Below are 18,407 nucleotides of genomic sequence, written 5' to 3'. Positions count from 1 at the left end.
ATAGATTCTCTAAGGCGGCTCATTTCATTCCTCTCGCTAAGCTCCCTTCTGCTAAGGAGACGGCTCAGATCATTATCGAGAATGTTTTCCGAATTCATGGCCTTCCGTCAGACGTCGTTTCAGACAGAGGCCCGCAGTTCACGTCTCAATTTTGGAGGGAGTTTTGCCATTTGATTGGGGCTTCCGTCAGTCTCTCGTCCGGCTTTCATCCACAGTCTAACGGTCAAGCCGAACGGGCCAATCAGACTGTTGGTCGCATCTTACGCAGTCTTTCTTTTCGTAACCCTGCGTCTTGGTCAGAACAGCTCCCCTGGGCAGAGTACGCCCACAACTCGCTTCCTTCGTCTGCTACCGGTCTATCTCCTTTTCAGAGTAGCCTCGGGTACCAGCCTCCGCTGTTCTCATCTCAGCTCGCCGAGTCCTGCGTCCCCTCCGCTCAGGCTTTTGTCCAGCGTTGCGAGCGCACCTGGAAGGGGGTCAGGTCGGCACTTTGCCGTAATAGGGCGCAGACTGTTAGGGCCGCTAATAAGCGTAGGACCAAGAGTCCTAGATATTGTTGCGGTCAGAGAGTATGGCTCTCCACTCAGAACCTTCCCCAAGACAGCTTCTCGCAAGTTGACCCCGCGGTTCATTGGTCCGTTCCGTATTTCTCAAGTCATTAATCCTGTCGCAGTGCGACTTCTTCTCCCGCTATCTTCGTCGCGTTCACCCGGTCTTCCATGTCTCCTGTGTTAAGCCCGTTCTTCGCGCCCCCGCTCGTCCCTCCCCCCCCATCCTTGTCGAGGGCGCACCTATCTACAGGGTTCGTAAGATTTTGGACATGCGTCCTCGGGGCCGTGGTCATCAGTACCTAGTGGATTGGGAGGGGTACGGTCCTGAGGAGAGGAGTTGGGTTCCCTCTCGGGACGTGCTGGACCGTTCGCTGATCGATGATTTCCTCCGTTGCCGCCAGGTTTCCTCCTCGAGTGCGCCAGGAGGCGCTCGGTGAGTGGGGGGGGGTACTGTCATGTCTTATTATGTCTGTTCCTGTCCTTTCTCGTCACTCTGTCTCTCTCTGCTGGTCTTATTAGGTTACCTTCTCTTTCTCTCCTTCTCCAGCTGTTCCTCATCTCCCCTAACTAGCTCATTCACCCTTTCCCCACCTGTTCCCTTTTTTCCCTCTGATTAGGTCTCTATTTCTCTCTCTGTTCCTGCTACTTTCGGTGTCAGATTCTCGTTTGTGTTTCTCATGCCAGAAGCAAGCTATCGTCTCGTTTGCTTCCACCTAGTCCTATCCTGTCGGAGTCTGCCTGGCAGGTGCATCCTGCACTCTACTAACAATCTTTTGTTCCATTGACAACGTCGGAAGAGGATCTATGCCATTCCTGTTTTTTCATTAAAAGAACTCTGTTTCTGTTAAAACCGCTTTTGGGTCTTCACTCTAGTACATAACAGTTGGATCAATATCCACCTTCGTGACATGGCACGCAGGCACACACACAAACACACACACACACACACACACACACACACACACACACACACACACACACACACACACACACACACACACACACACACACACACACACACACACACACACACACACACAAAGAAGTTATTAAGAACCTGGTTCAAGGAGAACCCTTTTGGGTTCCATGTACAACCCTTTCCACAGAGGGTTCAACATGGAACCCAAATGGATCTACATGGAAACAAAAAAGGGTTCTCCCCGGAACCAAAAAGGGTTCTCCTACGGGGGCAGCCGATGAGCCGTTTTGGAACCAATTTTTCTAAGAGGGTACATACCCATCTAACTTCCTGTCACATTGATTTAAGTGGGAAAACACATCATGATCTGCATCACACCTGGTCAATGAACAGCCCCCCCCCTCCAAACCTCAAACCCCTGGCGGTTAGAGAGAGAGAAATAGGGCAGGGGAAGGAGGAGAGAGAGGCAGAGAGAGGTGGGAGAGAGAGAGACAGGGGAGAGAGAGTGAGAGGGAGGAAGAAAGAGAGAGAGATTTAGAGAGAGAGGGAGTAGAGTTGGGGAGAGAGGGGAGAGAAAGAGAGACGGTTAGTGGGGAGAGAGCAGGGAGAGAAAGAGAGGGAGGAAGAGTGGGAGAGAGGGAAAAGGAGGTAGAGAGAGAGATGGGGAGAGAGGGGAGGAGAGAGATGGTGATAGGGATGAAGAGAGAGAGGGGAAGAGAGCATTTCCATCAGCATGTTTGGCTGCATATCTGTTATGGTTGAGTTGACACACCGGGTCAATAACAGTTGTAATGAGTTTTGGTTCATGTTTCTGAATTGGGATTTCCATCTCTATCTGAGATGCAGAGTACATGGTGTTTTCATACCTCAGACGTTTGATATTCCTATTTAATTGTCCAATGGACGAGGCCTAACAAATATATTCGGTTTAGCAAATATGAAGATAACTATGTATTTTCTTCCTGTAAATTGACCAATATATTAATAAAGCTGCACCCAGCCCTATGGCAGTAAATCATTGCATCCGATTTTGCAATTCAATGCAATGGTCACGTCTGCTCCCCCTCCCTGGCGCTCGAAGGCACCAGGCTCCCCAGCAGTACGCACTCCTGCCACCGTCAGTACGCACACCTGCCTTTCCCCATCATGTGCATCAGTGTATTATTGGACTCAGCTGGACTCACCTGTTTATTACCTCCCCTATATTTGTCAGTTCCCCATCTCTGTTCCCGTCTGCATTGTTTGTCGTCTGTCCGTATGTTTCCCGGGGCTGAGGCTGTTGCTTGTTCCTTGTCTGTTCCTATTAAATGTTGACTCCCGGTCGCTACTTCTCATCTCCAGCGTCAGCTCTTACAGCATTTGAATATTTCATGACTGTAACAATAGAATTATAACTTAGTTATATGAATGAAATCACAACAACAAAGTATGAATACATGCTACTAATAATCTATTGTCAACAATCCCGTCTATTTGAAACATTTAGATTTTTTTATCACTGTTCATGTGTTGAACTATTGAATTCTCACAAGAAAATAATTTGGTTAAAAATGCAGAATGAGAACTTCCAGAACTGGAATTTCACTGCTTTGGTAGCAGAGACAACAGTGTGTGTTGTGACACAGTTTGGAATTTGGGAATTTAACACTGATTGATGACTCAGTGCTGATGTCACTTGTTCCTCTTGGTTGTGCTACCTTAATATATGATTATGAACAGCTCTTGTAAATAGTCATATATATGATTGTTTTGAATGAATATGCATTTGTCACAACATCAACTCTTTCCTAAAACCTCAAAAGGAACAAGAAGAAACAGTTGTATGAAACTCCTGTTGTTAGCCAGGTAGAAGTTATTGTACATTGTATACAACCATCAAGGCCAGGTCTATGTAGATTTCAATGTAATCCAAAAATAACAACTTGGAGCTTAAACACCATAGACATACAAAGTAAATATACTGTATGTCATCTCTACAAGGCCTTTGGAATAGGAGTGTTTTTTAAGAAACTTTGAGAGTGATTCAGCCTCTGCTGACCTCTCATGGTGTAGTGTCCTCCACTGTCACTACATCAACCCACTGGTGACCTCTCATGGTGTAGTGTCCTCTACAGTTACTACATCAACCCACTGGTGACCTCTCATGGTGTAGTGTCCTCTACAGTTACTACATCAACCCACTGGTGACCTCTCATTGTGTAGTGTCCTCTACAGTTACTACATCAACCCACTGGTGACCTCTCATTGTGTAGTGTCCTCTACAGTTACTACATCTACCCACTGGTGACCTCTCATTGTGTAGTATCCTCTACAGTTACTACATCAACCCACTGGTGACCTCTCATTGTGTAGTGTCCTCTACAGTTACTACATCTACCCACTGGTGACCTCTCATTGTGTAGTATCCTCTACAGTTACTACATCAACCCACTGGTGACCTCTCATTGTGTAGTGTCCTCTACAGTTACTACATCAACCCACTGGTGACCTCTCATTGTGTAGTGTCCTCTACAGTTACTACATCAACCCACTGGTGACCTCTCATGGTGTAGTGTCCTCTACAGTTACTACATCAACCCACTGGTGACCTCTCATGGTTTAGTGTCCTCTACAGTTACTACATCAATCCACTGGTGACCTCTCATTGTGTTGTGTCCTCTACAGTTACTACATCAACCCACTGGTGACCTCTCATTGTGTAGTGTCCACTACAGTTACTACATCAACCCACTGGTGACCTCTCATTGTGTTGTGTCCTCTACAGTTACGACATCCACCCACTGGTGACCTCTCATGGTGTAGTGTCCTCTACAGTTACTACATCAACCCACTGGTGACCTCTCATTGTGTTGTGTCCTCTACAGTTACTACATCCACCCACTGGTGACCTCTCATTGTGTTGTGTCCTCTACAGTTACTACATCAACCCACTGGTGACCTCTCATTGTGTAGTGTCCTCAACAGTTACTACATCAACCCACTGGTGACCTCTCATGGTGTATTGTTCTCCACAGTTACTATATGATATTTTCTCTATCTGTCTGCTTCATAAGTTAGTATCTGTCATTGTGCTGTCCAAAAAAAGTAACCTTTATTGAACTAGGCAAGTCAGTTAATTAATAATTGGGATTGGCGGGACGCAAATGTCTAAACTGTCCAATTCCCAGGAAAATGCAGAGCGCCAGATTCAAATAAAATACTATAAAATTCAAACTTTCATTAATCACACATGTAAGATACTCAATTAAAGCTACACTCGTTGTGAATCCAGCCAACATGTCAGATTTTAAAAATACTTTTCGGCGAAAGCAAAAGAAGCTATTATCTGATAGCCTGCAACATCTGCACCAGCAGTAAACAAAGGAGTTAGCATATTTCAACCCTGCAGGCACTAAACAAAACGCTGAAATAAATAATAAAACATGCATTACCTTTGACAAGCTTCTTTAGTTGGCACTCCAATATGTCCCATAAACATCACAATTGGTCCTTTTGTTCGATTAATTCCGTCAATATATATCTAAAATGTCCATATATAAAGTTTGTTTGATCCAGAACAAAAAAAAATGCAATGTCACTCCAAAATATTTCAAACTACTTTTGTAATACAAATGTAGGTATTTTTAAACGTTAATAATCGATCAAATTGTAGTCGGGTCTTTCTGAGTTCAATACAGGAATGAAAACAAACCAGCGCTGCCTTTCACGTCTTGCACAACTCACAAAAGTGTCCCCAGTTCCGAGTTGGCCTACTTCTTCATTGCACAAAGGAATAACCTTACCCAAATTCCAAAGACTGGTGAAATCGAGTGGAAGCGGTCGGAACTGAAAACAGGTTCCTATGAAATATCCCTTGGCAAAGACAACAAAGGGAACAGAGAGGGGAAAAAAGAAATCTGAACAGTTAGTCCTCGGGGTTTTGCCTGCTACATAAGTTCTGGTATACTCACAGACATGATTCAACAGTTTTAGAAACTTCAGTGTTTTCTATCCAAATCTATGAATAATATGCATATTTTATATTCTTGGCATGAGTAGCAGGAAGTTGAAATTGGGCATGTTATTTATCCAAAAGTGAAAATTCTGCCCCCTAGCCCCAAGAGGTTTTAAGTGCAAATTCTCATTTGCAATGACGGCCGAAACCGGCCAAACCTGGACGATGCTGGGCCAATTGTGCGCCGCCCTATGGGACTCCCAATCACGGCCAGTTGTGATACAGCCTGGATTCAAACCAGGGATGTCTGTAGTGACACCTCAAGCACTGAGAGGCAGTGTCTTAGACCGCTGTGGCATTCAGGAGCCCCCCTCATACCACACAAGATGAATACACAAAAGAAGTGAGAATTCTTAGTAAAATATAAATGATTTATTATAAATATAAAATGTAACAGTAACTGTTAAATGTAACAGATGTGATCAATGATCTGATCATACACAAGACCTTTATGAATAAAAGGGTTAAAACGTGAGATTTCTGATGCTCATACAACAAGATTATACCATTAAACTCTGCCAACACAGATGATTTCATATACAATGTGATAAAATGCTGGGTTCGTTGTCTGAGTCAGGCTCAGGACACAGGTTTGAGAAAACACAAAAGACTTTACTCTATTCAAAACCGGAATATCTCCAACAAGGAAACATAACATATAGAGAAAAACCCTCCAACACACACGGTAACACAAAACAATCACGGATGAAACAGAAAGGTAGACGAGAGGGTAAATAAGGAACATAATAAGGGAATAGAAATCAGGTGTGCGTAGTCAAGACAAAACAAAAGGAAACATGGATCGGTGATGACTAGAAAGGCGGTGACGTCGAACGCCGCCCGAACAAGGAGAGGAGCCGACCTCAGCCGAAGTCGTGACATTCAAATAGGTTATGTAAAATAATAAATTAGGTGGTTCCAGCCCTGAATGCTGATTGGCTGACAGCTGTAGTATGTCAGACCCTATACTATCGGTATGACAATGAATCATATTTTTACTGCTCTAATTATGTTGGTAACCAGTTTATAGTAGCAATAAGGCTCCTCGGGGGTTTGTCATATGTGGCCAATATACCATGGCTCAGGGCTGTGTCCAGGTGCTCCGCGTTGCTTATATTCTTCATTTATTATACTTTTCAGCACAGAGAAATGTCTGATAAAATTCAGGTAGTTGGATAAACTTAGAGATAGCAGGGTTCCAGCATGTTTGCATTCTCCTCCGTCAATGAAGATAGCAACACAAACTCTTCGTCCCGTGTACCCTTGTGATGAGAACTATTCCTATGACCTTTTCTTGTTCAATCGTTCCGCTCTCTCCCTGTAGAGAAGAAATAAAGTTATGTCATCCATTTCTTATACCATCGTTTTACCTAATATCCTTATGATAAACCCTACACACACTGTCAGTATAATTCATTTCCATGGAACCAAATCATTTAATCCTGAATAAATATGAATGAATTCTTACCTCAGCTTGCGAACAGCTTTCATAACCCAGCCCTTGGTGGGATCCATACATGGGAATCTTCCTCTGACAGTGTGGAAACTGGAAGAGAACATGTTGAAGAGACAACATCAGTCAATCATCAGTGCTTTACAGGCTTACATCTCTATAACATCACAATGCAATATCACATCGCAAATGAATCAATACAAATAATATCAAGTTATCAAATTGTTTTACTTCTGTTGTACAATTATTTTATACTTAATGATATACTTAAATTGAAGAAATGTGTTACAATTAATCTTTTCATTTTACTTGCAATTTGTCCCAGTTCTACTGTTAGGCCTTCCAGAGTCACTCACATGATAGCATCAATGTTGCACCCGTCATTCACTGTCTGTATGGAAAAGCCATGGATAAGACCAATGTCCATCCTACCCTGGGAGTATCGTGTACAACAGCCTCTAGGAAAACCTATTGAGCAAAAAGACAAGAAACGTTATCTTGTATAGCAATTAAAAAACACCATTTGCAAAAAACAAGGAGAGAGGGAGACAGAGGCAGGCAGACAGACAGACGGACTGAGACAAAACTTTCACATCCTATATTGACCTTGTTTAGCTGCAGAAACCTGGGCAGCAAACAGCCCCACAGCCAGGAGCACGAGCAGCACAATAACAGGGGCTCTGATCTGGGCCATCTCTTCTTCTGTGGTGCTGTGATGTGATGAGCTGCTGTCTTCAGACAAAGAGCTTCAGTGGCTGTGTGAGGTCCTACTCCTCACCAGAGCCATATATATACTCCTGGTGCAGATAGAGAGAGGTGAAATGGGCTTTCCTTTCCACGCCTTAAAACCAAAGTTCCACGGCAGAATTTCCCCATCACATTCCCCAATGAGCAAAAAAGGGAAACAAGATTCTTGAACAGAACAAGAGGGAGGATGTTTGAACAACTTTTACATGTTTATTTATATACAGCATTTATTCTGAGCTGATTGAAATGCACGACAATATTAGTGTACCTAAATGCTTGTACCTTTGTTGAAGTCTCCTGGGTTAAGGAATACATTTTTGGATTATGTTAAGTGAGTTTGTGTTTTATATTATATCTCAGTATTTCATTATTCTGGTGCTGTGGACCCAAAGGGTTTAGTTTTGCCCCAAACGCTACACACCTGATTCCACTAATTACCTCATCATCAAAACCCTGCTCAGACGTTGCATGCATCAACCAATGGTTGTGTGGGATGTCATCGACCGTGCTGTCAAGCACCAGATTGCTAATAGAACATGTGGTTAGTTCATACTTAAAATACATATCCAGGCATTGTAAGATCTAGCATGCATCAGCAACAACTAGGCAGAGGAACACTCCCAATGATTAGTGGAATCAGGTGTCTAGTGCTACGGCAATAACAGAAAAGTGCAAACCTTTTGGGTCCCCATTAAGAAACACAGTTCTATCCTATGATCCTATATGATCTAGTTATAAACACAAGGAGTGTAGGGTGAATTACATGCCAACGACTGTACCTCAATTGAACAATATATCAATTCTACATTATAATGTCCTTTAACCCTCATAACCAAAGGATGTGGGATATGTGTCAATCATATAAAAACCTTTGTATTTTGATTCAGACAGAGAATAACTGTGATCTAAAATGAATAGCCTGTTTACGCACCCATTCATCAATCTAAGTGACAGTAAATAACATCCCCATCAAAATACATCAGTTTAAATTAGAGACATCAGATTTCTGAATGCGCTGCTTCTCAGTCCACCACATCCACATATGCAGTGAAAGATGTCAGACCATGAGAATTCCCCAAAATCTGTCTTCTCACAAAAACGTCTGTAGCGTCTGAATGGTTCTGCGGATCTCTGTTTTGATCTACGTCCCCCACAGGTAACACTGATGTGTCAACTTCTGTCTGTAGTGTCTGAACCGTTTGGACTAGAAACTAATACTCCACTAACACCACACTGACTCTCACCAACACGATGGTGTTCTCCGCTTTTCTCTACGACCCCCACAAGTGTCACAGGACTCGTCTGAAGGTACCAACACAAATGAATAGACGTATGGAGGTAGTTTTGTGCCAACAAAAACATGGGGATAAATATGTATCCCAAAAAAAACTAAATATTTCCTGAGTTTTCTTATATGTCCTAGATGTAGGACAGACACTTTTAGAGGTTTTAACACCTTTGCTGTGGTTATGTGTGTATGTGTAACCATGTACCCACACCAGTGAAACCACCACAGATCATATCATAGAACATACTGTATGTACAGTTATCAGATGTATCAGTTGGTCTTGGAGGAAACACAGTGCATTGTGCGCCACACAAAGGAGGCTGATGGAAGGAGCTATAGGAGGACGGGCTCATTCTAATGGCCAAAATGGAATTCATGAAATGGTCCCAAACACATCAAACACATGGAAACAATGTGTTTGACTCTTTTCCATTGATTCCATTCCAGCCATTACAATGAGCCTGTCCTCCTAAAGCCCCTCTCACCAGCCTCCTCTAGCGCCACAGTGATAAAGTCTATTGAGTCAAACCATGGAACTGCCCCTGTTTATGTCCTATGAAGCTGTGAAAGGGCACATTTGGGGTGGTGATATTTATACAAAAATATGTGATGAGTTAGATATCAACCAAACCAGAGAATCTGTCACGCCCTGGTCTTAGTATTTTGTGTTGTCTTTATTATTTTGGTCAGGCCAGGTTGTGACATGGGTATTTATGTGGTGTGTTTTGTCTAGGTTTTTTTGTAGGTTATGGGATTGTGGTGTATTATAGTAGTCTAGTAAAGTCTATGGTTGCCTGGAGTGGTTCATAATCAGAGGCAGGTGTTTATCGTTGTCTTTGATTGGGAACCATATTTAGGCAGCCATATTCTTTGAGTGTTTCGTGGGTGATAGTTCCTGTCTCTGTGTTTGTTTGCTCCAGATAGGGCTGTTTTGGGTTTTCACTTTTGTATTGTTCGTTATCTTTATTAAAGATGTATCGAGATAACCACGCTGCGTTTTCGTCCTCCTCTCCTTCGACACAATAAAACTTTAACAGAATCACCACAGAACCAGTAAGAACTTTAATGTCACCACAGGGTGATGCACTGAGGATGAGCAAGAACTTTTCTTACAAGACGTATGACAACTATGATGACATAATGACCCCAGGGCTCTGAGTTGTAATTCCTAATTCTACAGCTCTGACTGATGGTCAACATTCTATACTAGAGGAACACTCTAACCTGTTGAGCAGGGAATTTCAAATGGCGAATGTGAAGGGGAACTTTCAGGTGTGACTTTGTTTGGGTAGTAAATACACACAGCAGGGAAATACAAGAGGAATTAAATCTCTGATTAATCTAATTGTCACGTGTGTGTGACTTTGGTCTCGTGCACTGAAGTGCATGGATGTGGGCTGTTAGGTGTAGCTGGTGTTGATAATATGGTTATTTTCTAGGTCAGAGGAACACAGAATGTGTTGAGGCCTCAACTCAAATGGGGAAAAGTATTTCTGTAACAACAGGTCATGATGAAGGGGTTTTAACAGTCCCTCTTCAGTTGTTGCATCATAACTGTCCCTGTGACAACCACAACCTTTTCCCCCTTGAGTTTGCCACAATGCATTAATTGGGACATTATGTTTATATGAATATTGAGACATTTAACACATTGGTGCTGTTTTTTTGCAATGTATAACCTCACAACTACCATGCGAAACCTGGGACAAAGTGGGAGGATCCTCTACATTCACAGAGCAATTGAAAACCACTTCAATGAGCTAAAGAGATGAGTAAAAGTTTAACTCTCACCCACTGATACTCGTTTAATATATTATCGAACTCAAAGGATTCCTGCAATTCATATCATTAGCTCTTACAGTAAGCTGAGATACATGGAAAAGTACAGGGTCTTAAGTTATTACACCCCCTGATTCTTTTCACATTTTGTTGTGTTACAGCCTGAAATTAAAATGGTTAAAATTGAGACTGTCACTGGACTAGACAATATACCCCAGCAAATTCTCTTCAAGTTAATAAGATAGGAGTCAATAAGTATTCAACCCCTTTGTTATGGCTAGCCTAAATAAGTTCAGGAGTAAAAATTGTCTTAACTCATAATTATTGCACACTGAGTCCATGCAACTTATCAAGTTTAAGGTAAGACCCAGGCGCAGACAGCGTCAAAGAAAAAAGGTTTTACTCAAACAGGGGCAGGCAAAAGGACAGGTCAAGGGCAGAGGTCAGATTCCAGGTAGGTGGGGCAAAGGTACAGGACGGCAGGCAGGCTCAGGTCAGGCAGAGGTCAGATTCCAGGTAGGTGGGGCAAAGGTACAGGACGGCAGGCAGGCTCAGGTCAGGGCAGGCAGGTCAAAGCCGGGAAACTAGAATGCAGGGATTATAGCAAAGACAGGAGCAAGGGGGAAAACGCTGGTAGGTTTGAACGAACAAAAAGAACTGGCAACTGACAGAACTCAGGTATAAATACACAGGGGATAATGGGGAAGATGGGCGACACCTGGAGGGAGATGGAGACAATCACAAAGACAGGTGAAACAGATCAGGGTGTGACAATTGTGTTTAACCTGATTTTTGAATGACAACCTCATCTCTGTACCCCACACATACAATTATGTTTAAAGGCCCCTCAGTTGAATTGTGAATTTCAAACAGATTCAACTACAAAGACCAGGGAGGTTTTCCAATGCCTCACAAAGAAGAGCTCCTATTACTAGATAGGTCAAAATGAAATAAAAAAAGACATTGAATATCCCTTTGAGCATGGTGAAGTTATTAATTACAATTTGGATGGTGTTTCAATACTACAAAGATACAGGCATCCTTCCTAACTCAGTTTCTGGAGAGGACGGAAACCACTCAGGGATTTCACCATGAGGCAAATAGTGTTTTTTTTTAAGTTACAGAGTTGAATAATGGCTGTGAAAGGAGAAAACTGAAGATGGATCAACATTGTAGTTGCTCCACAATACTAACCTGTGAGGACAGACGATGGGAGATAAGAAGCAAGTACAGGGGGGAATAATTCATAAATAACGGTGATGAAACTAAAAAAGGCCAGTGTCTGGACAAGAGGAACACAATCACATCAATGCTGAAAAGTGAAGAAACTGAGGAAGTGACAGATATAGGGGAGACAATCAAAAAGGTAATAGAGTCCAGGTTGTCAGGACCCGGTTTCGAACCTGGGTCTCCGGAGTGAGAAACAGTCACTTAACCAACTGAGCCACGAATAGACAGCAGAACCCAGAAGATGAGGCAGACACAGCAGTACTTAAGACGGTGTATTTAATAAAGAAAAAATCCTAAAATACAAAAAATGGCAAATCCAAAAGGTGGTAGGAAAAACACAAAAAGACCTCAAAAGAAACTCACCAAAAAATAAACAAAAACAAAAAACAGAATACCACAAGAACTTCACCCGGAATCGACAAGAGCACACAGAACACTAGGGCAGGGTGCTAACATACAAACACAGAGCACAGAACTGAGGGAAACAAAGGGTTTAAATACAATCAGGGAAAACGAGACACAGGTGCAAACAATAATGGGGATCAAGGGAAAAACACAGGGACAAAAAGCACAATGGGGACATCTACTGACAAAAACCCGGAACAACCCTGGCCAAATCCTGACACAGGTGAGTCCCAATAAGTGCTGATGCATGTAACGATGATGACAGGTGTGCGTAATGATGGGGGGCAGGCGTGACATAACCTACATGACAGAATGAAAAGAAGGAAGCCTGTACAGAATAAAAATATTCCAAAACATGCCTCCAGTTTGCAACAAGGTACTGAAGTAAAACTGCAAAAGATGCTTCAAAGAAATTAACTTTATGTCTTGAATATGAAGCGTTATAAGAGAACCTGGTTCAGTTTGCTTTCCAACAGACACTGGGAGACAAATTCACCTTTCAGCAGAACAATACTCTAAAACACAAGGCCAAATATACACTGGAGTTGTTTACCAAGATGACATTGAATGTTCCTGAGTGGCCGAGATACAGTTTTGACTTAAATAAGATTCAAAATCTTTGGCAAGACTTGAAAATGGCTGTCTAGCAATGATCAACAACCAACTTGACAGAACTTGAAGGATATTGTACATTCCATGTGTGCAAAGCTCTTATAAATTTACCCAGAAAGAGTCACAGCTGTAATCACTGCCAAATGTAATTTGTTTGAATACTTATGTAAATTAGATATTTTTGTATCTCATTTTCAATACAATTGTAAAACACTTTTTTGTTAGAAGGTTGAATTGTTAGATATTACTTGTTAGATATTGCTGCACTGTCGGAACGAGAAGCACAAGCTACACTCGCAATCTGCAAACCATGTGTATGTGACCAATACATTTAGATTTCGATTTGATTTGAATCACTTTTGGCAGCAATTACAGCGGTGAATCTTTCTGGGTCCCTAAGAGCTTTGCACACCTGGATTTTACAATATTTGTCCATTATTCCTTTAAATATTCTTCAGCCTCTGGTAAGTTGGTTGTTGATTATTGCAAGACAGCATTTTGAAGTCTTGTCATAGATTTTCAAGGTGATTTAAGTCCAAACTGTAACTAGGCCCTCAGGAACATTCACTATAACTCCTACATACAGTTGGCCTTCTAATCACAACGGACTAAATGTGTTTGAATTGAACAATCAAACTTCTTTTTAAGGCTACTTGTACATTACATCACATCGTCACACAATCCCAACGTTATGTAATCCTCCATTATACAATGATAACATATCCCTTAGAATTTTGCTGACATGCATTTATTTTACCTTAATTATTAAGGAGAAGTGGATCTAAAATTCCATGCATACAGTTGTATCTTTTAGCAATGTTCATTATGAGTATTTCTGTAAGTTGATGTGGCTCTCTGCAAAATCATCAGATGTTTTGGAGCAAACAAAACAAACATGAAGTCCTATGAGTGTCATTTGATGAAGATCATCAAAGGTTAGTGATTCATTTTATCTCTATTTCTGCTTTTTGTGACTCCTCTCTTTTTGTGACTCCTGTGTTTTTCTGTGACTTGGCTCTGACCTAACATAATGGTTTGGTTTGCTTTCATCGTAAAGCCTTTTTGAAATCGGACACTGTGCCTGGTTATACAACAAGTGAATCTTTAAAATGGTGTAAAATACTTGTATGTTTGAGGAATTTTAATTATGGGATTTATTTCTGTTGTTTTCTGAGCGTCCCACGTACCCTAGAGAGGATATATTATTGATTCAATTCTGTATCAATGAATGAAAATGAAAATATGGTTATGAGACTCGCTGGGCTGTCCACGTGTAACATGAATGCTCACGGCAGATGTTGGATCAATATCCACCTTCGTGACATGGCACGCAGGCACACACACAACACACACACACACACACACACACACACACACACACACACACACACACACACACACACACACACACACACACACACACACACACACACACACACACACACACAAAGATGTTATTAAGAACCTGGTTCCTTTTGGGTTCCATGTACAACACTTTCCACAGAGGCTTCAACATGGAACCCAAAATGGATCTAAACAGGGTTCTCCCCGGAACCAAAAGGGTTCTCCTACGGGGACAGCCGATGAGCCGTTTTGGAACCAATTTTTCTAAGAGAGTACATACCCATCTAACTTCCTGTCAGATTGATTTAAGTGGGAAAACACATCATGATCTACATCACACCTGGTCAATGAACAGCCCCCCCCCCAAACCTCAAAACCCTGGCGGTTAGTGAGAGAGAGATAGGGCAGGGGAAGGAGGAGAGAGAGGCAGCGAGAGGAGGGAGATTCCACCTCGCCGCACTGGCAGAGCGACCGGGAGTATTCAACCGGGTAAGGTTGGGCAGGCTCGGTGCTCAAGAGCTCCAGTGCGCCTGCACGGTCCGGTCTACCCAGTACCACCTCCACGCACCAGCCCTCCGGTGGCAGCTCCCCGCACCAGGCTTCCTGTGCGTGTCCTCGGCCCAGTACCACCAGTGCCAGCACCACGCATCAGGCCTACAGTGCGCCTCGCCTCTCCAGCGCTGCCCGAGCCTTCCTCCTCTTCTGCGCTGCCGGAGTCTCCCGCCTGTTCAGCGCAGCCAGAGCTGCCAGCCTGCATGGAGCAGCCAGAGCTGCCAGCCTGCATGGAGCAGCCAGAGCTGCCAGCCTGCATAGAGCAGCCAGAGCTGCCAGTCTACATGGAGCAGCCAGAGCTGTCAGTCTGCATGGAGCAGCCAGAGCTGCCAGTCTGCATGGAGCAGCCAGAGCTGTCAGTCTTCATGGAACAGCCAGAGCTGCCAGTCTGCATGGAGCAGCCAGAGTTGCCAGTCTGCATGGAGCAGCCAGAGCTGCCAGTCTGCAAGGAGCTGCCAGTCTGCAAAGAGCTGCCAGTCTGCAAGGAGCTGCCAGTCTGCAAGGAGCTGCCAGTCTGCATAGAGCAGCCAGAGCTGCCAGTCTGCAAGAAGCCGCCAGAGCTGCCAGTCTGCATGGAGCAGCCAGAGCCGCCAGTCAGCATGGAGCAGCCAGAGCCGCCAGTCAGCATGGAGCAGCCAGAGCCGCCAGTCAGCATGGAGCAGCCAGATCCGCCAGTCAGCATGGAGCAGCCAGAGCTGCCAGTCAGCATGGAGCAGCCAGAGCCGTCAGTCTGCCAGGATCCGCCAGTCAGCCAGACTCTTCCAGATCCGCCAGTCAGCCAGACTCTTCCAGATCTGCCAGTCAGCCAGACTCTTCCAGATCCGCCAGTCAGCCAGACTCTTCCAGATCTGCCAGTCAACCAGACTCTTCCAGATACGCCAGTCAGCCAGACTCTTCCAGATCCGCCAGTCAGCCAGGATCTGCCAGAACCGCCAGCCAGCCAGGATCTGCCGGATCCAACTACCTGCCTGAGCTTCCTCTCAGTGCTGAGCTTCCTCTCAGTGCTGGGCTTCCTCTCAGTGCTGAGCTTCCCATCAGTGCTGAGCTTCCCCTCAGTGCTGAGCTTCCTCTCAGTCCCGAGCTACCCCTCAGTCCCGAGCTGCCCCTCAGTCCCGAGCTGCCCCTCAGTCCAGTGGGGTTCTGGGTGAGGACTACTAGGCCATGGTCGGCAGCGAGGGTGGACAATCCAAGGACGCGAGGAGGAGGGACTAAGACATTGATAGAGTGGGGTCCACGTCCTGCGCCGGAGCCGCCACCATGGACAGACGCCCACCCGGACCCTCCCTATGGTTTTTGGTGTGCGTCCGGGAGTCCGCACCTTAGGGGGGAGGTTCTGTCACTCCCTGGTCGAAGTTTATTGTGTTTGTCTTTATTTATTTGGTCAGGCCAGGGTGTGACATGGGTTTATTGTGGTGTGTTTTGTCTTGGGGTTTTGTTAGGTATTGGGTGTGTGGCTTAGTGGGGGTATCTAGCATACTCTATGGCTGTCTGGAGTGGTTCTCAATCAGAGGCAGGTGTTTATTGTTGTCTCTGATTAGGAACCATATTTAGGCAGCCATATTCTTTGAGTGTTTCGTGGGTGATTGTTCCTGTCTCTGTGTTTATTTTCACCAGATAGGCTGTATAGGGTTTCACACATTTATTGTTTTATTTAGTTATTTCATGTCAAGTTCATTTATTAAAGAACATGAATAACCACCACGCTGCATTTTGGTCCGCTTCTCCTTGACCAGACGAAAGCCGTTACACAGTTGTATGAAACTCTTGTTGTGTTGTTAGCCAGGTAGAAGTTATTGTACATGGTATACAACCATCAAGGCAGGGTCTATGTAGATTTCAATGTAATCCAAAAATAACAACTTGGAGCTTAAACACCATAGACATACAAAGTAAATATACTCTATGTCATCTCTACAAGGCCTTTGGAATAGGAGTGTTTTTTAAGAAACATTGTGAGAGTGATTCAGCCTCTGCTGACCTCTCATGGTGTAGTGTCCTCTACAGTTACTACATCCACCCACTGTAGTGACCTCTCATGATGTAGTGTCCTCTACAGTTACTACATCCACCCACTGGTGACCTCTCATGGGTCCTGTGTGGCTCAGTCGGTAGAGCATGGCGCTTGCAACGCCAAGCGTCGTGGGTTCGATTCCCGCTAGGGCCACCCATATGTAAAAGTAGTGGCCCCAGCCGACTTGTAAGTCGCTTTGGACAAAAGCGTCTGCTAAATGGGATATATTATGATGTAGTGTCCTCTACAGTTACTACCTCCACCCACTGGTGACCTCTCATGATGTAGTGTCCTCTACAGTTACTACATCAGTCCACTGTTGACCTCTCATGATGTAGTGTCCTCTACAGTTACTACATCCACCCACTGGTGACCTCTCATGGTGTAGTGTCCTCTACAGTTACTACATCCACCCACTGGTGACCTCTCATGATGTAGTGTCCTCTACAGTTACTAGATCCACCCACTGGTGACCTCTCATGATGTAGTGTCCTCTACAGTTACTACATCCACCCACTGGTGACCTCTCATGATGTAGTGTCCTCTACAGTTACTACATCCACCCACTGTAGTGTCCTCTACAGTTACTACATCCACCCACTGGTGACCTCTCATGATGTAGTGTCCTCTACAGTTACTACATCCACCCACTGTAGTGTCCTCTACAGTTACTACATCCACCCACTGGTGACCTCTCATGATGTAGTGTCCTCTACAGTTACTACATCCACCCACTGTAGTGTCCTCTACAGTTACTACATCCACCCACTGGTGACCTCTCATGATGTAGTGTCCTCTACAGTTACTACATCCACCCACTGGTGACCTCTCATGGTGTAGTGTCCTCCACAGTTACTACATCCACCCACTGGTGAACTCTCATGGTGTAGTGTCCTCTACAGTTACTACCTCCACCCACTGGTGACCTCTCATGGTGTAGTGTCCTCTACAGTTACTACATCCACCCACTGGTGACCTCTCATGGTGTAGTGTCCTCCACAGTTACTACATCCACCCACTGGTGACCTCTCATGGTGTAGTGTCCTCCACAGTTACTACATCCACCCACTGGTGACCTCTCATGGTGTAGTGTCCTCTACAGTTACTACATCCACCCACTGGTGACCTCTCATTGTGTAGGGTCCTCTACAGTTACTACCTCCACCCACTGGTGACCTCTCATGGTGTAGGGTTCTCTACAGTTACTACCTCCACCCACTGGTGACCTCTCATGGTGTAGGGTTCTCTACAGTTACTACATCCACCCACTGGTGACCTCTCATGGTGTAGGGTTCTCTACAGTTACTACATCCACCCACTGGTGACCTCTCATGGTGTAGGGTTCTCTACAGTTACTACATCCACCCACTGGTGACCTCTCATGATGTTGTCTCCTCCACAGTTACTATTCAATATCTTGTCTCTGTCTGCTTCATCAGTTCGTATCTGTCATTGTACTGTCCAAGGTTCATCTTCCATTCACCACTCATACCACACAAGATGAACACACAAAACAAGTGAG

At 44.2% G+C, this 18,407-nt stretch overlaps 1 protein-coding gene across 1 annotated transcript; it reads right to left on the bottom strand.

Moving 5' to 3' along the window:
- Positions 1-5,840: 5,840 nt before the first annotated feature.
- On the bottom strand, positions 5,841-7,663 carry LOC135510414 (C-C motif chemokine 20-like). The gene is made up of 4 exons (XM_064931309.1): positions 7,524-7,663; positions 7,274-7,385; positions 6,933-7,010; positions 5,841-6,782 (listed from the first exon to the last, which is right to left on the bottom strand). The coding sequence occupies exons 1-4, from the start codon at positions 7,609-7,611 to the stop codon at positions 6,746-6,748; spliced, it is 315 nt and encodes a 104-aa protein (XP_064787381.1). The 5' UTR covers positions 7,612-7,663; the 3' UTR covers positions 5,841-6,745.
- Between the last annotated feature and the right edge of the window lie 10,744 nt (positions 7,664-18,407).

Source organism: Oncorhynchus masou, chromosome 3 (genome assembly GCF_036934945.1).
Source record: "Oncorhynchus masou masou isolate Uvic2021 chromosome 3, UVic_Omas_1.1, whole genome shotgun sequence".
In the NCBI taxonomy this organism is placed as follows: domain Eukaryota; kingdom Metazoa; phylum Chordata; class Actinopteri; order Salmoniformes; family Salmonidae; genus Oncorhynchus; species Oncorhynchus masou.
Note: the sequence above shows the minus strand (reverse complement) of the source record. Positions and strands in the feature narration are given on the sequence as shown.

Excerpts from the sequence above, each read along its gene's own strand:
- LOC135510414 (XM_064931309.1), bottom strand. The coding sequence starts at position 7,611 with ATGGCCCAGATCAGAGCCCCTGTTATTGTGCTGCTCGTGCTCCTGGCT. Across the intron at positions 7,386-7,523 it reads GGTTTCTGCAGCTAAACAAG|GTTTTCCTAGAGGCTGTTGT; the intron begins GTCAATATAGGA and ends TTTGCTCAATAG. Across the intron at positions 7,011-7,273 it reads TGCAACATTGATGCTATCAT|TTTCCACACTGTCAGAGGAA; the intron begins GTGAGTGACTCT and ends GTTCTCTTCCAG.